Below are 25,640 nucleotides of genomic sequence, written 5' to 3'. Positions count from 1 at the left end.
CCTTGAGGTTGAAGTAGCAGATTTCGAAATGTGTGTTAAATGTGAGATTAGCAAAGAAAATAATACCTTGAAACAGTATCTGTGTGATGTGTCCAGTTGTTTTCTTTTTTCCTTCCTCTGGAAGAAACAGCATATTTATTGCTTGTTACTTTTGGCATCAATGTGAATCTATTATCTCAACTGTATATATGATAAATGGCAACTATTTTGGAAAGATGAGCTTTGTCAGTGTGAGAAAAAGGCATATTGAAAGGGGAGAAATGGTCAGAAAAGGTCTCGCTATAAGAAGGGGAGGGATACTGAGATGGTCAACACTCTCTTCCTTCTGTTTTAACAAGGAATTCCAAGTAGCAATAAACTTGAGTTTGACCTCTTAAATTGAGAACTATATTATTGGCTAAGGAAAACGGTTATATTTTTGTTCTTCTGTTTTTATTTTTTTTTTAGTTCAAGCCAAAATATGGTTTCTACCTTAAACTAGTTGTTTCTGAGCTAGTTCAGTGTGATCTGCAAAGGCTTTTAGATGCAAACATAGCTTGAAAGCCATTTCCACAGAATATACTATATAAAGTATTATTTAGTGTTACTACTATTATTAATATTTAAATATTGACATTCTCTAGTGAAAACCCAGATACTTGCAGATTGTCCCACATTCAAAAATGTTTAATTACTAAATTACATGTTGTGTATGAATTCCCAGGGAGAACTAATAGCATTTTGTTGATGTATTTCCTTTGTCATGCAAGTTTCCACCTGAAGGTATGTTTATGCGCTGCTTATAAAGCTTGCTAAAAAAGCTTTTCAGCGTAGGTAACACTGAAACAGCAGTTTAGTTGGTTTCTCAAGATCACAGATTAATCGTACTAATACATTGTACACAGGAGACCGTTTGATGCTTTTTCTTTAGACAAGATTAGATTTTCTCTTTCTCTCTTGTGACTGCAGTGGAGTCTTCAGTAGGTACAGGGAGAGCAGACTGGTCAAACACCGGCAGAGCAAAATGAGGGTTGATTTATATGTGTGGGTGGAGAATGGCATCAGGAGGAAAATTAGTAGAAGGGAGGATAATGATTGTGACAACTCCAAAATTATGATACAGAGGAAATAAGGTACTGAAACTATGTTCAGCCTACTGACAGATGTGGGAGCTGCATGTGGTAGAAGGGTATTTGTAAGCAATGAAACTATAGTATTTTGGTAGGCTTGTATGAAACCCCTGCTTCATCTTGCATGTTTTTCTATGGTTTGAAAGGCCTTCAGTGACTTTAAAAAGGCATTTATTTAGCCATGGAACAACCCATTGATGTGTGACTTTTCCACCTTATTTGGCACTACTGATAAAATCTCTCTCCATTGAGATTGGTGGCAAAAATCCCATCGATCTCAATACAGTCAGAATTTCACCTCTATCATCTGGTTATTTGTGTGTAAAGATACTACATTAGTTCTGCACTTGGCTGAGAAAATATGGGAATTTCGCATAAAAATCAGTGGAAGTTTTGTCAGAATGAAGACTGCATAATTGACTCTATTGACTCTGTGGGTGTAATAGACTTTTTTTACTGAGTTCTGCCTGTAAGTAGGTCACAGTGAATGAAAATAAAATATGCATTTCACTTTGTGACAGTATGGTGTATTTATAAGTAATCTAGTGATTTTTTTAACTAATTCTTGAGGTTTTTCTTTCATCCTGATGCCCATGTAGATGCACACAGAAAAAAGAAAAGCACTAGTATGCTAATTCTGAGGTGATAGGTTTTATATATTCTGTCTTCCAAGTACTGCTGTGCATGACCTAGAAATGCTAGTGGTAAATGCTGTATCGTGGAGCAGAGTTGTTAAACTTGTTTATATCTAATCTTTAGATGCTATCAAGCTTAGGCTAGAAAAAGTAATCTGTTTTATGCTGTACTTTGACATTTGGTATATGTTATATAAACACATATAATCTCTTCACAACAAAGTAAATATTATAGAAACTCTAAATTACAAAATTTATTCTCTATTTGGGAAATTAATAGAGGCTGAGAGCATTTAATGTAGTTGCATTTCATTTCCCTTCTTATCCTCACGGAATAGAACTTTTTAAAATCCCTGCCATATCTGCCTTGGCAGTTTGGGAAATTCAGAGATAAGGGACAAGTTGTAAAACAACATTTTTCTCAATTACAGAAATTCCTCAGTAGAAGCAATGATTCTTGTCTTTAGTACTTTTTTCATTCTGTAATTTTCTCCTTGGTAAAATAATTGCTTTTCTTTCTTTGTACCTCCTCTAGGAAAGAGGTCAGAAAATTTTAGTAAAAAATGAATGTTAAAATATCTTATGAATAAACTCAACCAGACAGATCGAAAAAAATGCACGTCTTTAAAAATATTATTATCATATTAAATCTCACTGTAATGCAATTACATACTTTTCAAGTGTGCTTCTCTGAACTAGTCATAGATAGGACTGTGATTGTGTTAAGTACACTGTGGTTGTCTCAGACATGCCTGAGATGCCACGATAAATTATACAGGTACCTTTTGAAGGATGTGCTATAGACACAGAGGAGTGAAAGGTTAAACATACGGGAACAAATGTAATCTAGCTCATAAATACTAGTTCTACTAGAAAAATGTAACAGTAGCTTAACTGACATCATCATGGTAAATTTGCGGTGCTTCAGCCATTAATGATACCAGCCTCTTGCATACAGCAGTGAATATATTGCTCCATGTGGATTTAGCTGGTTCCATGTGCAAATGTCCACTGGTAAATTGCAGTAAAAACTGAGTTGATGATTCTGGCACTTAAAATAGAGAAAAGCACAGGGACTGTTACTGTTCTCTCAACTGCAGACAGTATTCATATTTTTGTGGATAGTTGATGCTGTGGTACAATTTGAATTTCAGCTAACAAGGTGACTATTGCATTGACCCATCTGAGACAGAGAACCACAGAGGATATTCATGTAGTGTAGTGGGCTCCTCTATTTAATTTCTTTTTCTAATTAGTGTAAAAACATTTGAATCGCTTATAAAGAGCTAACACCTTTATGTTTTTTGAATGCCAGATATTTCTCATATAGATGTCTCAGTGTTTCTTATTTGGCTTTTGTAATACTGTTATTCTAGAGTCAGCCTAGGAAAATGTAACTTGTTTCTCTCTTTCCTCCTACCCTTCTTCTCTTTCTAGAAATGTTGTGTCAGGAAGGACCCTATACCATTCCTCTTTTATATAAGCACAGCTACTAGTGAAATTCCTTGGACTAGATAATAATTGCCTTATCCCAAATATGTTGGCAGAAAGAAATTCTGGAGTAGTTTTCCCATAGGAATTGGGGGGTGGATGTGGAATTAACTTTAAAATGGAGCCTGATCAAATCATGAGAAAGGTTGGAGTGATTTCAGGGTACTTGAGACAGGAACACAGGACTGATGAGCAAGGCGTTCTTGTCCCCTACCTGCTGAAGAAAAGCTCCAGCATTCGCTGATGCAGAGTGAATATTACGTAGTGTGCATCACAAACTTTTTAGCTGAAAAGATAATAGAGCTTTTTCTTTGGCCAAAGTTGCCCTCTTTAAATGAAAAACGGCTTGGATATCTAGCTTTCCCTACAGATGGGTGGATAATGATCTCTGACCATTGTGTGTAGGTTTTTCCCATAAATTGTTTGTGAGTGTGTTGGCTAATCTCTTTTTTTGAATGTTCCCATTGATTTTTTTTTTCATCAGTGATCTTTTGGCAGCTGTTCAGTTCTAAATTGCTTTTACCATTAGAGAGCTTTTACTTGCACCTAATCTCACAGCAGCCATTTTGATTAGATTTAATATAACTTTTCTCACAGCTTGCTTTACTAAAAACTGCATCCTACTGTTTTCTCCATGGTTTTATTAAAAGAGTGTATGGAGGAGAACCAGGAGGATCTGCTGTTGATGATAGATGGTCTGAAAGTTAAACCAGAGTCCTGAACAGAGAGTGCTTAAAAGGTTACAATGCTGTGTGTTTCCGTGCAGTAAGCAGCCTTCTCATGGCAGTGTTCCTGGATTTATCGTGGCCAAGACTTTGTCTTAGTAGCAGGGTTGATGAGATTCACGTGTTCTACCTAAGGATTGATCATGCTATGCCATAAGTTTGCAATGTCTAGTATATGAGGAAAAAATACAGCTTTTTTCCTTCTGCTGAACCCTGGTAGAAAGAGCCGTAAAAAGTGCTATTGGAGGAACAGAAGCTTCACAAGTTTAATTTATGAGCATGGGAAAGTCAGTTCAGTTTTTGAACAGTACTGATTGGTTGGTTTCCAGGTCTTCCCTGTTGCTGTAAGCTTTCTCTGTTCTGTTAGTGCTTCATATACAAGTCTTAATGTGATAACCTTTATTAATGGGCTACTGTATATTGAGATCGGTATTTAACTAATACAGTGACCTCTTTTTGCTGGCAGTATGGAAGGTCATAGGAAGTCTATTGCAATAAAAGGATTAATTCACTGGTCTGCAGCTTAATTGTTCCTTTTTTAGTTTAAATAATCGGGGGCAAAAAACTTGAACACAGGATTTTTGTATCTCTTGAATTAATTACTAGCTCCTCAGTGACTTGTACCCCAGTTCCCCAGTAAGATGTTCTTTGGGTCTGGGAGATGGTTGATTAAAAAAACAGAGAAAAACAGAAAACAAACCCAAGAAACCTTACACACATTGAAATATGTTAACCACCGCCACTTTGAACACACATTTGAAAAGCTGAAGTATTGGTACATTTGAAGTGCTGATAGATTAATGACACAGGTAACTTTATATGTTTACTGTTCAGAAGCATAAGCTTGATTATGTCTGTCAGGACTAGGCAAAGGGGCCTATTCTTGGTAAGCAGAACCAAAGAAGCTAATAAGCATTAAAATTACTGTCAGAGGAAAATATATCTGATTCTAATTGACTAATTCAGTAATTGAAATTAGTGTTAAAGTGTAAGCTATGCTGTGAAAAAAGAACAGGTTGTTTGTGTGTGCAAGGAGGTGCATAATGTGAAAAGAAAAATAATTTGCACATTGCAAAATGTATTTGGCTTAATGCAGTCATCTGGGCAGAGTTACAAGGGTCTCTGTCCCTTCATCCTGTCTAGTTTCACTGCATTATAAACTTGTCCTCAGCACCTACTTCAGCTTTTCAATTAAAATACAGAGAACTAGCAGGAGGAACCCCTGAAAGTTGGCAGTTCTTTCTAATCAGTTTTTGAGACTATTACAGATGGCAAAATCCAGCTTTTTAATACTTGCTGCAGTTCCTGCAGGAGAGTTATTTACCTGCTGTTCCAAGTAACATTTAATTACTTTAACTTCTTCCTACAGGCTTCCTTTGTGCGTATGAGAGCACTTTGGGTAGTCACTTTGCCTTACTTGTAGTTTTTATTTGTGCAGGTCAATGGTATCATTACCAGAATTCCTGTGGCAATCGATCACACTTTACTATTTTAAAAGAACAAATAATAGAGATTGACTTGTAGTAACTGGGAAAATATGTATTTTAAAAAAAACTAGCTAGATTTCAAACTAGGCTTTTACTTTCACCTTGCGTGTAATGGAAGCTTTGCCCCACTACTTTGTGAGTCCACCTCATCAGTTAGACTTGGAGAAAGTTTCTATATTAAAAAGACATTCTTACATATTTCTCAGAAACACATAAATTGTCAATTCTTTCCTGATGGTTTTGTTAATTTGACATAATTAGTATATATATACTGAAGTAAACGATGCAGTATGTTTTTCTTGATAGGGTTTTCTTTGGGAAGTCTAGATACAGCTTCCTCTTCCTAAAGGCAGGGGGGCATAAGAGAGTTAGTCTTCTGATTCTCCTTCCCTCATCCCTTCCTCTGGCCAATGAAATACCCTTTATAGGAATGGATGTGTGAAAAAGTAATAAATAATTTCCTAAACGAGGGTTTATTTAACCTATTTGGAAGACCTGTGGTGGTTTTGAGTATGGATGGGTTTGAGCTGCAGATTTCCAAAGAATAAAAGCAATGGAAACATAAGGGTGAGAAAGGGAACATTGAAAACGAAGCATTTTGAGGCTGGAGAGTACATGCCAGTATAATAACTTCCAGATATTTCCTCCAAACTCCATAACAAATAAGTCAGATAGGAATCTTGGTTCTCTGATTCATAATAGGTGCTAGCTCGCTTAAGCTTTCCTTGCTTTTAGCAGGCTTCCTGTTTCTTTTAAATACTTTCCACTTGAATGAGGAACTAGAAACAATTGTCAATAACTATTCTAAATCTGTATATGAGCCAGTTTGTTTACCGTCTATTTAATGACTGTGGATTTTTCTCTTCTTTCTTCACCTGGAGTCCACTGACTGCTTCTGTAGTTTTTAAACACTTTTAGAGCACATCAAGGAACACTTTCAAACTAGCAAAGTAAAGGTGGCGTGTCTGTACTGGGGGTAGGGGGAGAAAAGAAGGGAAAAAAAAGGTGATGATAGTCCTTAGTCTGTTTTGATCTGTTCTTCATCCTCCTTCTCCAGCTCCTCTTCTCTTCCTTGTCCTGAAAGCCATCCACTGCCTCCTTTAATCATCACTTAATCTATTGTTTTCTTAACTATCACCGTCTGCAACTAACAGGCATAATCATCATCTTTTGTCATTACTTCCTGACTTGGATTCTGATTAAAACTGTATGGTGGTCTGTTGCAGAAGTATGAAAATATTATTGTGTGTGTTGTCATTAATATATGATTTGGGTTCTATTCAGTTTTAGAGTAGGATTGTCTTGAGTTTAAAAAATGTTTACATTTCAGATTATTCTTTGTGCTTCATTATTCACACTGGTGACCTGTTAGAGTTGGTGTTTGTCCTGTCTTATGAATCCATACCTGAAAGGTTAACTTATTGAAAGTTACTATGTCCACACCGAAGCAGAGTTACTGGATAATTTATTACAGGTTGAGCAGCTTCTTGTAACCAAGAAAATGTAAAAATTACTTAATGAATTAAGTGAGGAATATCTCTGCAAATGCTCTTCTCATGTATGCCCCTAAGGACGGAGAAGGGACAGATAATCACAAATACAGCAACAATGCAGAACTCCTCTTATATTTATCGTATTCTTATGTTTAGATTTAATTTTTTTTATTTGACATATATGGTACAGAGTCATTAGTAGAATAAAATTTCTATCAAAGCATAAAAGATTTTTGCATGCATGATTATTTAAAACATATCTCCAGTACCATAGAGTAGATTAACACAATAATGTTACAGAGCTGTATCCACAGAAAAATAAACAGGATATTAAGACAACTGTGGATTTATGCCCTTGGTGACTTAACAAAGATAGTATGGTTTAATTTCCATATTTAGTGAGGACACCAGATCTGTTTGCTTATGGCTCTTAGTATCCTGCATATAATTTAACAGTGTCTTTTGAATATGTTTTCAGCTCGAGATGCTGATGAGAGAGAGAAGTGGATTCACGCTTTAGAGGACACCATTCTCCGCCATACCCTCCAGCTTCAGGCAAGTTTCACTTCCACTTTTAACTTGTTTTACTTTCTTTTTTCCAAAGCAATGAAATACAATGCATTAGCATTTCAAATATGCTAATACCAAACATATCTTGTATAACATCTGGCTGTTCTATGGTCTACACAGTCAGATAGAGTATGACGTCAGTATAGGTACCTGAGATTAGGTTCGAGTCTTTCTGTTACTATTTTCTTGTCTTACCATCATGAAAAGTCAGTATATGACTTCTTTTTATTAACTTGTATTTTTAATTGGTGGTTCCAGGCTGATCGTTGCACGTTTAGTTCTTTTTTTTTTTAGTTCGTTTTGTTTTGTTTTTTGTTTTCTTAAACTGGGAGTTAGTCCTTTTTGGGTTAAGCAGAATGAGACATCTGGAAGCCTGTTGTGTGCTTGTACACCACCTAATTTTGAAATTAAAATGAGATGGCAGCATTGACTCTCTGTCTGGATGACAAAAATGGTAAATAGCTTATGTTTGAATCCACTGTGTAAGCTGCATGTTGGTAGTTCTCTGGTTCTGAAAACACATGGTTGGACTGAGGACGGTTCTTAGCATTAGTTCTTTAAGATCAGCTTCTGGCAATGTTCTAGACTTGCCTAGACATGTCTATAAGGCTTACTAATCCTTTATTTTTGCCTTGGAGAGAAACCCAAACTCTTCATGAAAGGAATTTTCTCATACTTGATTTGTACCATGAAGGTGTCTGATGACAGTGTAGAAATCTTAAAAAAGGTATTCATTGTTTGTGTTGAGTAAAGGTTTAATATGCTTTTGGAGTACGACAAGAGAATTAGGTCTTAACAATTGACACTGTGTAAAGAAAGATACATCAAAATCCCTAATATCACAGAAAGAGAAGAGGCCTTATAAAGACTGATTTAGATGACATTTGCCCAATCTAAAGAGTTAGAACAAGCCTGAATTTATCCCATCCAACTTTAGGCACTTGTGCTATCTCAGTCAATTTATTTTAATTTCTTGCTAAACAGTGGTTTTCAACTTTTTTGACTTATTAAAAACCACTACAAATTATCGAGTGGATAGCAGGTCCCTGGATAAAAATTCAAGTTTGACAATCAGCTTTGTATCCCTAGTAACATGTCATGGATATTTTAGAAGTAATCTCTCCATCTGGACCCAGTAGCTGACCGCAGACTGAAAAACTCCGCTCTGCAGTGGGTGTGAGGAGACGGAGATTATCTGGAGGACAACATATGGATTTAGAAGGGCTGAGCTGCCTCCCAAGGGATGCCTCTTTCCCTGAGAGAGAAAGTGAACAGGTTAACGTAAGCAGTCCTATTTAGGGTCTGAAATGAAGTAAAAGTAATCTGTGCCGTTTTCTCCACCTGGAAGACTTTTTATGGCTTGGACATACAGAGAACAGAAATGAAACATGAGACTATACTGCGGTTTTATCAAAATGTACACTCCCATGCTCTCTAGAAATCGTGATGGTAGTTTTATTGGCAGACGTAAATTTCATGATTGCAGCTAATAATGGAACTGTTTCCCGTTACGTAACCTGTTCGTGTTCCAGGCGTTTTTCAAACAAGTAAGGCATATTTAGATAAAAAAACCTAAGTTAGTAATTTATCTAGTAATGTTTGAGGGAATAATTACAAATCTAGAACTGATGACTAAGAAACATATCCTCATCCCTCTTACTTATGTTCAACATTGAACATAATACCTCATGGGCCACTGTTGCGTGCTCACCATTCGTTTTCAAGAACCTCTTCAACGTGCCGGTCATATAAGCCGTTGGTTTCTGCGGCCCTTATTTTTAGACTAGCTGGAATACTGTTCACTTACGCCCCAGTTCGGGAACTGCCAAGGCTGGCCGTCTTCATCGACATGAGCTGCTGAGCAGAAACTGATTTAACAATGGAACAAGACTAAACCGCCTTGCAGAACACCTGTCTTTCGTGAGTTAGGTCTCCGTCGCTGTTCACCTCACGACGGGCGGTGCAGGCGGCACGAAGGCGCTTTGTGGGGCCCGGGCTGAAGTTCGGAGGCTGCCTGCGGGGCCGAGCAGGCGCGGCTCCCCCAGCAGAAACCCCGCAGTTCTGATGGCCGGCCGGGTCCCGCTCGGCGTCACGAGCGTGCTCTCGACTCGGCCGCTGCTGAAGCCAGCGGTGCCTTCGACGGGGTGACCCCGAAGCCGCCCCCCGGGCGGCCCGGGCCCGGTTGGGCCTCCCCCGCTCCGCACGGCGGCTGCTGCGCCGGTGACGGGACGCGCGGCGCTGGGCCCGCCCTCGCGCCCCGGCCGGCCGCTGCCGGGCTGTGCCCCCGCCCGCTGACCGCCGTGCTCCGGGGGGAGAGGCGCGCCCCGCCCGCCCACCAATCGGCGGCCGCCTTGTTCGTGATGCGAGCGGCGGGGCTGTGGCCGCAGCCGGCGGGGTGCCCGTTCCCGCCCCGCCGCCGCTCCCCCCGCCGGAGGCGGCGCTGCCGGGGCCCGGCGGGCGGCCAGCCAGCCCCGCCGCTCCGCACGCCTCGCCGCACCGCCCGGAGGAATGGCCGGTGTGAGTACGGGGGAGGGAAGGACGGGGGGCAGGTGTCGGGGCTGCCGGGTGCCCCCGCTGGGGCGCGCCCCGCGGCGCCTCCCTGACTGGAAGCCGAGCGCTGCCCCCTCCCCGCGGCGGCCGAGCGGCTCTGGCCGCTGCCCTGCCCCGCCCGGGCGGCCGCTCGGGGCAGCCCCGGGGAACAGGCGGCAGAGATCGGCGTGGGGCAGCCCCCCGGGGAGCGGGGCTCCGCGGGGAAGGCGGGCGCGGGCTTCCTGCGCAGGGGTCTGGCGGAGTCTCCGGGAAGGGCTTTGATTCCTTACCGGAGCGCCGCCGAGTTCCTGCGTGCCTAGAGGGATGCTTTCATCCGGTTACAAGAGCCCGTTGTATACAAACACGCCTTGGCTTCGATTAACATTTAAAACAAAACGCCACTTCATGCACTTGATGTTCTTTTGCTTTCCTTTTTATTTGGACAATAAAGTCAAATGAGTTCTTTGGGAGGATTATTGGCTCAACGGGGATGGATGGGGGTTTGAGTGCTGTGGCGGAGATTATTTTCTGTAAGGGTATTTTCTTAGTTTCTGTTGCAAACAGAAACGTGTGGTTATCTATCTGTCACATAAAACCTTTATGCATCTGTTTTTGTCCAAAATGATACATCTTTTCTGAGTCTTTTTTCAGATTTTCATGCCACTTTCAGTCTCCCTGTTCTGTTACTGGAGCATTCAGGTTTGGAAAGTCAGACTTTAGACTAAGTTTTCTTCATGGTGTCAAACACGCATCTGTTAGATGTGAGAAAGCATACTGAAACCTGGGTAGTTTGTGTGTTGTGTGAACCAAATCAGAAAGGATAAGGAATTAATGTGAGGTGGAGAGATGAAGTGGTGTCTGGGTGTTCTCTATCCTGATTAGTCTTGCTAATTTTATTTTTGCCTAAATGTCCTACTGTGTTGTCCTTCAGTCTTTATAATGGGAGTGTTTTTGAAACACTTAAACACACCTTCCGACCCCCTTGCTCCCACCCCCCCAAACCTAAACTTGCAAGAATGAGCTACAGTCAAGGAACTGAGGAAGAATTGAGTCATAAATCTATAGAATGAGTAAAGGGATCCTAGCTGTCCAGAGGGCTGACAATTAGTAATGTTGTATTCAAATGAAACAAGAGCAGGGAGGAAACATTTCAGATACACTTGTAATCTAATTTCTCTGAATTTTGAAACTGAACTGTGTTCTGCTTGCTGTGTTTTTGTATGTTCTTATATTAAAGGCATTACTAAGAATATCCATAGTTCTTCTAGTATTAGTGGTGTTTGTTGAAAAGTCCTTGAAGAGTAGATGGTGCAATAGTATTGGAAGTACCATTCTGAATCCACCAGTGTTTTTCCCCGCGCCCCTCCCAAGATCTTACTGTTGTGGCACTACTAGGTCAGTGGCTTTGCAGTGGCAGCACATCAGTTGCTTCATACCCACAAGAGATAAGGGGACGGGTGTGCAGGGGGTGAAGGTATATTGTGGCTTGGATTTCTTGCTTGTCTGGGCAGAGGTAGGAGGGTGATAAGTTATCTCAGATTTTCTTTTGTTCTTCACCAGCATCTTATGTCAACCAGCAACCCCATTCAGACAGGAAGTGCTTCAGGTAATGCCCCAAACTATTTCAGCCTCGACTCACTGTAGAGACAAAGGAACTGTAATTACTGTCAGTAGAAGGATGGGCTGTTTCTTGCCACTGTAAAAGTGAAAGGAATTAAAAAAAAAAAATTGCTCTGTAGCTTGATACCTCTGTAATTTAAACAAGATGTTTACTTCAAAAGTAGCAAATAGTAGAGTAAGAAAACTGTGTTCTAAGAAGCAGATCTGGGATGGTTGCTGTGAAGAGTGATACAGTGGCTTAAATATTAAGTGTTACACCATAGCTTCACCAACACTTAAAGAGTTGGTACTGCTGCTGGAAGCAGTCCTGTCTCGTTTCTCCTAGCAAAAGGAAAGAAGCAGGGCAGCAAGAATAGCTGAATTTGGAACTGGATTCAGAACTGGCCCAAATTAAAACTGCTTTTCCTGCTGCCCTTCCTTTCCGAGTTTGGTTTTAACCTGGATTAGTTTCCACATTGAGTTGATTATGTGGCAAGGTAAATGTTTATGCTGACTCAAAAGAAAGAGCAGAGTAAGGGTGAGAATAAACAACAGGGGAACTGATTTGTTTCTTGTTCACTTATGCTGGTGTAAAGTGTTTGTGAAACTGTGTTGCTAGTAGCAGTTCACTCAATATCATGTTAACCAGGATTTTTGATGACCTTTCTAAAGCTGCAGCCAAGAATAAAAGATAGAGTAAAACTTTCTTGTACTTTTCTCTTAAGTATATTATATTGTTACCCACTGGATTTCCAATGCTGCTTCTGTTGTGAGTCAAGAATGCTTGCATGAAACTAAGAACAGGTTCTTTTAGATTAAGAATATATCTAGTATAGATGTGTTTCAAGTGCTGGTGGAAGGACATAGAGTTGACAGGCATGCTGCCGTTTTTCAAATTTTGCTAGCAAAGTAACTATGATAGTGAATAAGCATATTAGCATGTGTGTATTATCTACATCCATAATAAATTATGTAGGATATACTTAGTATTTGTGAGGTTTCAGAATTGTAACCTATGCCTTAAAGATAGAATTTTACATTAGTATGTAAATGCTTCTGTTTTTTGAACTCTTTCTATTTTCCTAGAAGACCTGATAATATCTATAGCTACACAGTCTTTGCTAAACATTTTGTGTTTTGCAAAACAGAAATACTTTTTTTTTTTTTTTTTCTTCCAGAAGTTCTCTTCTGGAAGAAGAGAAGAGTTCAGAACTCTTCCAGAGTTCTTCCAGAACTCATACATTTGTTTTTAAACTTATTTTGAGACATTTACATTCAGAGCCTTAAATATTGCTTAAAAATCTATCAGAGAAAAAAATATGGTTGTCTTTGCCACAAATAAAAAGTAAAAAAAAACCAAGAAAACCCAAACCACAAACAAAAAACGCCCAAAAAACGAAACCAAAACTCTTGTTCACTTCTTTAAACTAACTTCCACAGGATTTTTTAGTTGGATTCGTAATCCTAATTAGATGAAGCATAAGTATCTTCAAAAAGATAAGAAAGTCTGCTCTGTACAGCTTTCTCTTTTCCTCCCCCAGTAAAGCTATTCTACAAGGACAGCTCTTGTCAAGTCTTTGCTGTTGCCTCTCTTTTTCTTTGTTTCTCTGCCTTCATTACTGTTCGTTACTGTAATGCTTTTATTTGAGTAATATATTTGAATTTTTCTGGTATGCTTCTTCTAAGGATGATGCAATCTTTTCATTCCATCCTAGTTTGAAAGAACTAGTTTAAATTAGGCTGGAATTACTTCTCAGCATGGATGAGTTTTGAATACAAATGCATTAGTGATATGCATGACTTCTAATTTGGAGGACAAGGAAACAACATAGGAACTCCCTTAATGCTAGCAGTTCTGTAATGGGAATACGGCTCATAATATGTATTTTTAATTGGTTTATATTCTGTTGTTGCCCTCCTGTTTACCCCTTCCAAAAAAAGGGTCATGTATGAAGGGAATAATTTTGCAGGACTCCTAGCCTGAGAGTTCTTTACTCGAGTCCAGAGCAGCATGTCAACCCTTTCCTAGGATAACCATCCTGTCTGCTTACTCCAAGTTACTGGCTATCATGCAGATCACACTGGGAGACCACTAATTTGGTAGGTCAGTGTGCTGCTGGGCCCTGCTTTCTCCTTTCTACCTACAAACAACAGCATGGGCACGTGTCCTGTAAAGTCTAGTCTTTAAGCTTTTGATATGTCCTGAAGGGGACATCCCAGAAGTTGTAGGAGGGAGAGAGGGAGGAAGGGAGGGGTGAGGGAAAGAATGTTATGTTACCTTTTTCTCTTTTCTCTAGAGTTGTTACTAGTACGAGTTTCTTTGTGGGAAGGAGTCAGATACCAAATGTATTGTTTTGGGAGGTGGTGGGCAGACTAGAAGTTATATAAATTACTTGCTTCTGCAGTTATTTCATCTGGTTATTTCAACTGTTAATTCCTTAAAACCTACATAAACACAGAGTAGTTGTTATTTGAAGGAAATAAAGTGTGCTTACCGATAGATCTAGTTATTCAATGGCAAAACAGGTTGTATTACTTTGGATTGGTACTGACAATAAGAAAGAATCAGTGTATTTCTGAAGATCTAAAATAGTCTGGGTTCCTATTCTTTTTCGTAATTTGAAAATACTTATTTTAGAATCACAGCATAACTTCAGCTGAAGAAGACCTCTGGAAGTCACCTGGTCCAAGCCCCTTCTCATTGTGAGACCAACTTCTATGTTAGATCAGGTTGTCTAGGGTCAAATACAGTTGAGTTTTGAACTCTGCCATCCAAGGGCGCAGGTTCAGCAATATCTGCAGGCAATCTCTTTTGTCAGTTTATGAATAGGTGAGCAGCATATAATACAAGTTTCTCATAAAAATTTGATTGCTAGTTCAGATGCGCAGTTTCCTAATTTACACGTTTAACAAGCTGTTAAATGCCATTCTGTTGACTCCGCTCACCCATTTCTTTTGAAGCCTCATTTCCTACATGGCAGGGGAGGGGAAAAAAGGGGGAGAAAGAGAAAGGGTCCCCTTTTTTCTTCTACTGAGTCTTTGGGTGACGAGATAATGAAGAAATAAGGATTTGTTATGCAAATCTGTACTTTGTATATCTGCTCTTTCTAAATTACTGCTGGGTTTGAAATACTGATTGATTTTGTTTGCTATTTATACAGTGTTTTTTTCTGTGCTATTGCTAATCTTGATATTTTTAACTTTCAAATTATCTTTTGGTTTTCAATTTTAAAACTATGTGACAACTTAAAATTATTAACCCAATCTTATATAACACAGACTAGTAAATTTGCTCAGTAGGTTATCAAATTTCATCTAAACTGTCTTTATACAAACCAAGAGCAAGCTAGTGAAGTGCTGCAACTTTTAAGTACATGTGCTTCTTTTCAAAATTATTTTCATGTTTCATCTCTGTGCTATGTCAGCTTGATGCTATACTTGGTTTTATGGCTTTCTCTTGATGTTGATTGAAGTTCTAACTTTCTAATAGAACTCAGTTTTCACTCTGTGTTTGATGCGGATGTCTGCTCAGTTGTAACACTAAATGTTTTAATCAGCTTTTCCCTTAGTGCTAAGAGGCTGAAATTTAAGAATGGCATTCTATCTTTAAGCCACCGCTAAAAATACCAGATTGTTACATATTAGTAGTCATAGACTGATGACTGAAATAAAAATCAGCGTTTGGATGCAGCATAGAGGTAACTTGCACCATAAACTATATTTCTGTGTATAGTATCTTCAGCAGAAATTTTCTGTATAGTTCATGCAGTTTTGCCATATGAAACCTGACCTCCAAAGTTTTTTAACTGAGCATGCTAGACCATTTGTTGAAACGAGAGTGTTGGCTGCTAGCTGTACAGACAATTCTGTTTTCAACAAGGAAATAGAATACTAATTTCATACAGTTTCAGATCTAGTTTCAGTGTAATTTAAACTTAACTAGTCTGAGGGAGTGTCAAAAGTTTCTTGTTTGAGAGGGCTCTCCCTTCTGCCTGGTAGTTTCTTGTTGATAACTTGTTACACTGGGTGTTTTTTGTCTTTTCTTAATTTCTTGGCATAGTCAAAATGGTTGCTTTCTTCTCTTCTCTTCTCCTCTCCTCCTTCCTCCTTGTTTCAAAACACTATTTCTAAATTTGACCAGTGTGGACTGTCTAATACAGGATGAAGTATCCTTTTTTTTTTTTTTTTTAATGCTGGTTTACAAACTAATCTGTGTGGAGAGATTTACTCATGTAGAACTGTTGTTAAGATCTGGGTGTTAGTCTGTAGCACAGTTTAAGAGTTGGCAAATGAATAAAGAATAATATCTTCTACAGTTAGTAGATGGCTTTATGTTTTAAGGTGTGCGTGATACTGCGCACACAGCTTGACAGACATAAGAGCAAGTCATTCCTTTATTGCACGCAAGTGTTCATGCCTCTAAATAGCCATCAATATAGCTCTTAATATGATGGCCCATTATCATAAAAAAATAAAGTAAACTATCTGTATTGACAGAGCAAACAACGACAAAGAAAATGTTATGCTAATATGGAATTTTACAAATATGGATTGCCCATCTTCTCCCATATGAAATGTTTTGTCCCCACTGGCTGATCTTTACACATTCAGACTCTTGAGATTCTCAGCAGTCAAAACAGCACAGTTGATGGCTTCACAAGAGTTTGAAGTGAAGATGTCATATTTTAGATCAATGTGAATATGGGTGAAAGTATTTAGGCTTGTAGGAAAGTCTTGTCACTGCTGTGATGTTCTCAAGGTTGTTTCTGTTATAACTGATGTTTGCTTCTTTATCCTTCATGGGTTTTTTACTCCTATATATTTAACTTCCATTGTACAATTTTTTTAAGCTGGGAGTGCTTCAATATTTGTTTTGCAGTTCCATTTGCATTAAAGGTATTATATAAACAAACCTTAAATGTGTCTACATAGCATATGTGCACGAAGTCAGAAGTAATAAATTTCAAGAATCCTCTCTTTTCTTTCCTGTAATTAAAGATGCGGTAACCCAGTGGGAGTTTGTTCAGGTCTTTAAATACATGGTTTATTAGTTTAAAGGTAGGAATTATGTTATATGCAGAAGTGTGCTTCAAGTCTTACATTATTAAGGGAAACAAATCTGCAAGCAAGAAAATATAAAAGTAATAATTCTCATGACACTGATACTTTGTCCTTGTTGGCCTATGTGGCAACAAAATGTAAGAAGTCAGATATAGTGACAAGGATGCAAATCACTATAGCTGTAAAGGAACCAGGGCAACCAGGAATAATTTTGAATTTTTCAGCTCAAAGGTGGGTCCATATTTAAGAAGAGATTTAGCACTCGTTAGTTCAGTTCTTAGATAAGAAGCTGTGAGTTGAGCAATATTGTCTGAACCGTGAAAGGTGCAGCCATCCAATTTCGTATGGTTTTGTCTTCCTTAACTGAAATGTAAGAATATGGAATCACAAGACAGTCTTCAGAAAAACTTGAATTATCCTTTATATTTTCCAAAGAAACTTTAATTAGTGTAATGTAAGGGGATTTGTTCAATCGTAAGTAATGAAATACTCTGGTGGGTTGTGATTATACCCCCACTGAAAACGTGTAGCAATTTACTGTTACTGATTTAGCTGCAAATAGAAGACAAATGTGTTCAGCTGTGTGCCTGTGTTTGCACATGGTAGGATGAGAGGCAAGGCAACATTTTATCAGTCAGTTGGCAGGCAAAACCGTATTTTTGTTATCTATTTTCCTCCTCTGAAACTCGAATTATATATTTGATTTTTATTTATTTATTTATATCTAGGGTGTGGATTCAGGATTTGTTCCCAGTGTTCATGATTTTGACAAGAAACTTACCGAGGCTGATGCTTACTTACAGATCTTGATAGACCAATTGAAGGTATGGTAACTAACTGGTGTGTTTACTGTATTGGGAGACTGCTTGTCAGTGCATTTTTCAAGGTCTGGTTGAAAGGAAGCTAAACAGAGGGAGAGTGTCATGTTTTATGCTTGGCATGTGTTCTGGTCAATGTGGGAGGCAGAGAGAGCTCATCTGGCTGAGCTGACTGTGAAATGGAGAAAACATACCTTTTTTATATATGAAGTGTGCTGATGTTAGAATTTTATTTTCTCTTTCCTCCTAGCTTAGGATGTTACATAAGTTGTAATTACTTCTGAAATAAAGAGATTTTTACTAGAAGTAAAAAAATTAAAAGTTATAAGCTAAGGGGTGAAATAAGCCGAAAATGGCTTTCTTTTAGAATGGATCTTGGGATTGTTAAAATAGAGTTAGAAAATCAGAATAACTCAAAAAGATTTTATAGAACGGTTTACAATGGCTGAAACATTCTTTTGTGTGTATATAGCTTCATGGAAATGGCAGAGATGACTTAAGTTTAATTTTAAAACCTAGTTAAAATTATTGTATTGCTCATAGCATTTTAGAATTTATCTTGAGAAAATTTTATCAAGTAATATGTAACTACAGTTGCAGATAGTTTCAGGCTTTGTTGCAGTAGTGATAATCTGTTCTTTGTCCTTCAGTGAAAACATTCTGCAGAAATTTTGTACAAATACAGTTCTTTTTCACTTTGTACAAGTATTTTAAGAGTAGGTGGGAAGGTGAGGAATGATGGGGTCATATCTCTCAGTACTCACCTTATTGAGAAAAACAGTTTTTGCTGCTGGTTAGGACACTTTTTCCCATGACTCAGCAGGTTAAAATTGCTGTTAAGATTGCTTCAGTTCTGCTGGTTTGGATTTTTTTTTCCTGATACAGTGAGCAAGTATTGCATGTGGGATATTTAGCAGAAATTCGGTTGCAGGGGAGGGTGGAGAGGGGGAGGAACATACCAACAAAAATGGAGGCAGGCAAAAGAGATGCAAACAAAATTCAAAGCTAAACTGCAAAGACTTGATCAGGAGTTAGCTTTGTCTCCCACTCTGGAGCTATCTAGCGTGCTTCACTGAAGGAAGATATTTAAATCTTTACACCTTCTAATTGTTATTTCAGGCCAACTGTGGGGAGGGAGTATAGGAATTAGTTAATAATGAAAGAAGAGTGAATTTGAGGATGGACAGAGACCAAGACTACAGTCTTTTTTTAGAACCAGAAATCAGCCCTCAAGGGAAAGGGAACACATGAGTAGGTTTTACGCAGGCAGTTGAGTGAAGAACTGCAGCTCACCTACTGAAAATTACAGCCTCTTTTCTGAACAAGGGTGGATGTGATGAACTTTCGGGCATTACCCCTTATCTTTCTTTTTTCTTCCTTGAACAACTTGTACTTAATGGTTATTTGTATGTGAACCTTCAAGTGCTCTTGGAGGCAATTTTTAACTGTTTCAGCTCAGCTTGTGTTAAATACACTTGCAAGCTTTTCAGTAAGAATTTGTTTCATTTTGCTTAGCTGCATCTCGTATTTCACTTTTAAGAAAATCAATAGAATTTAATGCTGGGAAATCACTACCTATCTTTGCAGAAGTGCTTACAAATCTTACATGATTTGAATCATGTACCTGAATAACAAGGTACCTGGAAGGGTTGATAAGGGTTGAGGCTGTTTTGGTAAGCACTCTGTATGTCCCAAAGGTCTTTGCTGAAATAAAAGAAAGGCAATTTGAGGTGTTCTAATGAGTGTCACTTTTATCACTTAACCTCACCTTTTTGTTCAAACCATGGTAGAACCATGCCAGACTGAGCTGTGGAACTAGCCAGGATCTGAGATTGTCTCTTGCAGGGTGGGATAATGTGAGAAATTAGTTACAAATCTGTTACATCACAAATGCTGTAAAGAAACATTAGGCAAAAACTGCTTTGGGTCATAATACCAAGATCGTATAACTTAAGTACTTCTAAACGCTTTTGGTTTTGAAATTTTGGTGTTTCTGGCTGATATTGTATGAAAAAATAACACTTGCAGTATTTTCACATGTATCTCTTTCTTTTAGCTCTTTGATGAAAAACTCCAGAACTGCAAAGATGATGAACAGAGAAAAGCAAGTACATTTTGTCTTAAATATTGCTTAATCAGATGGTTTTGTGCATCAATTTGCCATAGTCTATAGAAATTTAAAGTACAGTTCAAATTTATCAAGTTGTCAAAATCACTTAAAGCAGTTTGAATAACCGATAACATTATTTGTGTTGTGAATAGGTTGCAAACAGAATTTTTAGTAATACTGGGTGTCATAACATTAAAAAAGGTTTCAGTCTGTAGCAAATGATGGCTCCTCTGTTACCCAACTGTCAAAAGCATTTTTAACTTAAATTTGCTATTTTTTAATCTTTAACAAGGGTGAGTGTTTAATGTTTGTAGGAATAGCAAAACTATTCTGAAGGAAAAAAAATTAAATACTAAGAATCATGTATTTCACATACTCAGTCTGCATCCTGTGTAGTTCTGTGACTAGCATGCCACATGTTGGAAGTCTGTGAATACCATAATTCATTCACCTTAGATGAGGATGCCAAAAATGTAACTTGCTGTGTGGGGAGCACTACTTTTAGCGAGGCTGTAATTCACTTAAGTGTTGTGTATTTTTTCGCATCCCCTCCTATTCCATTTCAAAGTCAAGTTTGTAGGTCAGAGTTCAATCACTATGTTTAAGAAAGGCTAGCACATACCTTTGGTGGTGTGGATTTGGCATTAAGTAGCATGCTGGTTCTCTGTGTTAATTTGTGTGGTGTGGAGGAGGGATTTAAGAATTCCTTATGAAGGGTTTATTACTGAGGAGTTGCTTTTGTTTTCAGCAAATGCAGTTAATTCAATATCATAAAGTAGTGGTGTATTTCATCCTAGTTACCTCCCTCGCCCCAATTTCACTTGTGAAAAACAAGCCAATGTTCTCTTGGTATTTGGTTTCAGTTTTGAAAACAGCTTGATGCTTTCTGTGATTAGTTTACTTCTTTATAGTGATTGTGACCTTTTATATGTTATCCATCTTGTTTGATGCATTATGTGGTATCTTAGGGACTTCACAAGTGATGGTCTTTCTGGAGTTCTTTTGCATGTACAGGCTTTTAAAATAATTTTGAAGTGCAAGTATTCTCTGTCTTAAGCGTGTTTAATCTGTTGACAACTGACCAAAAGAGTAAGATCTAAAGATTTTGTATTTCTCCTTCAGTGCTTCTTACTGGGAATAGTTCTCCTTCAATTTTGTCCTCCCTCCAGATGCTACTTTGCAGAACAGGCAGCACTTTCTTTTTCCTGGTGACAGTGCTTCTAATCCCTGGAGACTTTCCGCTTGTTGTGCTGATTTCTTTCTTTATCCCTGCAAGGTATCTATGGAACAGACAGATTGACTTTATAGAGAAAGCAGGAGGCATGTTTAGAAGAGGTCAGCTTCCTCTGGTTTTAAATCTTGATGAGTGTTGCTATTACTATAGGTTCCATTTATTCTCTATTAAAAATGAAAAAGACCTGGCAAAGCACTTTTTTGATCATGTCTCTTCCTGTACTAAAGCAGCTAAGAGGTTTTTTGATACTGTATTTAGCAGTTTTCCTATTTGTTTATGGAAGTATAGTTCAGCTATCAGACCATGAGCTGAGTGTAACCTGCAGGATACTTCCATCCAATCCATAGTTTTTTCCTCGGAGGAAACAAGGTTTGGTTATTTGAGTGTTATGTGCTTCCCAACTAGCTGAGTGCTGTTTTCTGCAACTGTTTATGTCCAAGCATTTAAAACCGAAGCTATTGTTTTTGCAAATTTACAGAACATTGAATGAGCTGTTTTTTACTTACAGAATATTTGGTATTTTGAAGATAATGGTATAGGGTATAGGTGTTCTGAGATGCTTCAAGATCTCTTGGATATCTTCTTTCTGAGACGTGGTAATCTGTTGAACTTGGAAGAAGATAGTGCAGATGTAGACTTGATGAATTTCGAAGACTGAGAAATATTGTGATTATCATGAATTCCCTGTGTTATATCGATACTCCTGGCAGAAATACAACTAGCGCTGTATAGTGGGATCATACTGTCTTGCAAACGTACTGTAACTAGCAGTGCTGCCAGTTTTGCTGAATCTACTGATGGAGTACAATGTGTATATCCGATTACGTAGGAAGTAAAGGAAGGTATGTGATCTGAGGGTACTGACATTTCAAGGTGAAGACAAGATAGGACCTTGCTTTCTTACAGTGTTATTGTTGGTGAGAACTTGGAGTAAACTTTTCTGTTCAGTTTTGTGAAACTATTTTGACCATGCGTATTAGGGAGAATAAAACTGTAAGCATTCAAAAGCATCGTAACAGTGAAGAGGTGTATATTTGGCAGGCTGGAACAAAGCTGACATTACTTAACAAGATTTTGGAGGGAAGCGTAGCCTGCTTAAGCTGTTTGGTTCGCAACAGGTACTTTTTGTGAAGTAAATCCCAGGCTGAGCACAAGGATTCAGGTTGCACCTTACTGATTCTGACCACGAGTTGGCTGCCCCTATGTACCTTTGCTACCTCTCTTTGCTGGATGAGCTTATCCCTCTGTAGTCACGTGATTGTTGAATGAGGCAAAAATCATGTTCAATGAAATAAAATTAGCTTTCTGTTGGATCACCAGTGGCTTCATAAAAACTCAGATGTCAAGGAGGTGCAACAAGCAGCAAATAGATGGAGTAGTTTCAGCAGCAGCCTGCAATTTGATTAGATTAGATATAGCATGTGGCTGCATTCTGCAAATGTAGGTCTGCAGGAAATTGATGTTTCATCTGAAAATATGTGTATTCATTACCTAAAAGTAGGGAAACTGTCTTATTAATATTTTATCTTCATCAGTTTTTGAAGAGTAGGGATGTTGAAGAGAGAAAATTGTGGTAACTTTTAGTAGTAAATTATATTCTTTGATTTTATTTTTATTGGTAATGGTTTTTTATCTTCAACATACCTCTTTTTACCTGCTTATTATTTTCCTTACAGTTTTGTATTTTCTAAATTATCTATATATTACTTACTTTAATGCAAGTTTAAACAAATATAATAAGAATAAAGTTACAAGGATTGTAGCAGTGTGTATACGTAGCAGTGTAGTTCTGTACAATGGATGAGATATAAGCATTCTTCTAACTTCTACAAACCAGCCACTCTTGCAAGCACGCCAGTTCTGTCGCTAGCGATCGTCCACTTGTTTTTCTCTCCCCAGTGTCATGATTATAGTATGTTTGCATAAGATCTTACGGGGGAGAGTTCACAAACTTTATTTTATGCCTGCTTACATCACCATTCTAGAATAACACATTGCTCATGAAAATCCAGAGATTTCCATGTCAACATTTGTTTAGCCCTAAAGAACGGAGCTGGTGCTCTTTACAAGGGTCTTCCCAGGGACCGAGTCTGTCCGACTTGCCTGCATTGTTCTCATAATTTTGTGTACATACGAAGGCGGCAGTATTCCAGTTCTGTGTGCTGTATTCTTGCAAGGTAGCCATAGAGCACAAATGTGAAAAATACTGGATTAATGTGTGCTGTTACTACTTAAGTTGGCCAGCTCACAAAGATTTTATTTCCATAGAGGAAAAAAATTAGGATTGTATAATTTGTGGATAGGCCTTGGAAACCAGGTGTCCTGAGGTTTTTCCCATCTCAGAGCTTCTGTGTGATCTTGGACAAATTACCCTTTTGTCTATACCTATGTGTAAAAATAAAAATGTCTTAGTCTGTTGTTTGGAAAATTGTAAGTGAGTAGGGGGAAAACAGTGTGACTGAATTACATTATATGGGCTGACATCACTTTCAGATTTTCAGCAAAGATGGTATCAGTGAAGGGAATGAGATACCAGTGTATTTGGTGTGTAAATACTCTGTAACATGTTGGGGAAAAATAGGTAAAGACTGATCAAAACTGCTGATGGCTGCCTACAGTTGGCTATAAAGCTTTGAGGCTGAATGGTTTATTTCAGCTGCATAATCTTTCATCTGACAAGATATGTATGTTTGGGTACGTTGGCTATTCTATTTTGGTGCTAAAAGGCTCAAAACTTCACTGCTGTCCTATTTAAAATGTCTTTTTTCGATATGTGTTGATAAAGTTTGGACTGGAAGTATAGTAGACACATAGAAAACAAACAAACAAAAACAAAACAAAGGAATTTTTAGCTGTTGGCATATTTCTCTGCTTGCAGCAGAAGTAAATATAATACAGCTTTGTAATATAACATCCCTGATATGCTATTTCCTAGATTAGCATGTCCAGTCTTTCCAGTGGCTGAGGCTGGGTGCTGTTTGGCCAGCCCTTGCCAATTAATCATGAAGGAAATGTATAGCATCCTTATGAATAGTATGTAGAACAGAGTATAACTGAAAAAAATTTCCCCAGGTATTGGCTGGGAAGCTGTCACTACATTTATTTTCTTTTTAATCCACAAGCTAAGACTGTTCATTCCTGTAGATTTATAGATGCATGTTGCTCTTCTATGGTGTAGAATTTGGCTTGCAATGCTGTGTGAGGGAGAAAGTTCCTTTACACACTTTGATTATTCAAGAATCGGAAAGACTGTGACGCCAGTCACATGAGACACTCATCTTAATCAAAACAAAGAGGTCCTGTAATTGAATTAGTAGAGGTTCAGTGCCGAGTCCAATTTAATAATTTTGCCTGCTACAGACCCAAGGACATCAACAGGATGCATATGCTTCTTAGATAGGTCATGCTTATGTGTAAAACGGCATGCAGATGCTTTTTGCATGCCTGAAGTGCAATTCCATACAGGAAATCTTTATGAACCAGTGTTTCTAGATGAAATTAAGTAGGCAGTTTTCCAGATGCACTTTTACTGGAGGCTTCGAAAGAGCAAGAACATGTGTGCACTGTTATTTTCTGTGATTTCTTTTAAACTGTGCTTAACTGCATGTGTTTATTATACTTGAATGATGGTAATTTCAAGTAATATTGATTGTTGAAATGTGCCAGCATTCAGTACACTATATAAGGCTACAAACCGAACTTAGAGTGAATCCTCATACTGCTTTCATTTTTGATGTTATGCAAAACCAAAGTGTAGACTTCGATGGGTAAATATGTATAATGTCACTGCTCAGAAATTCCTAACCTTGTCATCTATAAGCTTTAATTATAAGTTTGACTTCTGTCTTGTCAATTACAAAATGAAAATTGTGTCTATCTACAGAAATAATCTTTAGCATATTGGTTGCTCTTTTTCCTCTCCCAATTTAAAATTAAAATATAATGTTTGTACAGTATTTAGGTCAAACTAGATGCTGGAAATTCTGTCTTTAACCACACTATTTTGATTTTTTTCTTTTACAGAAAATTGAAAGCCTCAAAGAAACAACCAGTGTAAGTTTCTTTAATGTTTATTATATATAGATTCTGAAATTCACCTTATTTTCTTGGGCAAGTTTTTAAAGCTTTTTAGAGAGAATTGGGAATCCATATTAGGTCCAACAGTGTGATGGCAGAGGCAGCCTGGTTCTGGTGCTGTATTCAGATTTATGTCTAGCACCTTAGAATCATAAAATCATAGAATAGTTGAGGTTGGAAGGGACCTCTGAAGGTCTGTAGTCCAGCCCCATGCTCAGAGCACGGTCAGTCAGAGCAGGTTGCCCAGGACCAAATCTGGTTGAGTTTTGAGTAACTCCAAGGATGGAGGCTCTACAACCTCTCTGAGCAACCTGTTCCAGTGTTTGATCATCCCTAGAGTAAAAAAGTGTTTTCTTATGTTTAAGGTGAATTTCCTGTATTTCGATTTGTGGCCGTTGCCTGTTTTCTTGTCACTGGGCACCACTGAGACGAGTCTAGTTCTGTCTTCTTTACACCCCGTCATCCCAATCAGATATTGATGCCCATTGATAAGGTCTCCCCTGAGCCTTTTCTTCTTCAGATTAAACAATCCCAGCTCTCTCAGCCTCTCTTCACATGACATTTTACCTTCTTGCAATGCTCTGAAAGTCTGAAGCTGACCTCCATTTCACCCTGACAGCCTGTGTTGTATGTGGCTTTTGGAAACTTCATTTTTCTACTGCTGTGCTTTTGTCCCTGGAAAAAAAAAGGGGAAGGGAAAGT

General features: G+C 38.3%; 1 protein-coding gene across 6 annotated transcripts in view; it reads left to right on the top strand.

Annotated features, from left to right (window-relative positions):
* The window catches only part of OSBPL9 (oxysterol binding protein like 9), a 64,225-nt gene that overhangs the window by 19,164 nt on the left and 19,421 nt on the right, over nucleotides 1-25,640 (top strand). For 4 of the 6 annotated variants that reach the window (XR_014228345.1, XM_082313695.1, XM_082313693.1 and 1 more), the window contains exons 4-7: nucleotides 7,419-7,495; nucleotides 17,428-17,523; nucleotides 19,574-19,621; nucleotides 24,885-24,914. Coding sequence is in view for 5 of the 6 variants with exons in the window: in XM_082313695.1 (XP_082169821.1) it covers nucleotides 7,419-7,495; nucleotides 17,428-17,523; nucleotides 19,574-19,621; nucleotides 24,885-24,914 (251 nt within the window). In the remaining variant the exon portion in view is untranslated. Of the gene's footprint in view, nucleotides 1-7,418; nucleotides 7,496-9,960; nucleotides 10,028-17,427; nucleotides 17,524-19,573; nucleotides 19,622-24,884; nucleotides 24,915-25,640 lie in introns of those variants that run through there. The other 2 variants (XM_082313697.1, XM_082313696.1) reach the window with 2 other exon arrangements.

Source organism: Platalea leucorodia (assembly GCF_965183815.1).
Source record: "Platalea leucorodia genome assembly, chromosome: 5".
NCBI classification, from domain to species: Eukaryota; Metazoa; Chordata; class Aves; order Pelecaniformes; family Threskiornithidae; genus Platalea; species Platalea leucorodia.
This window is presented reverse-complemented; position numbering and strand designations above follow the sequence as displayed.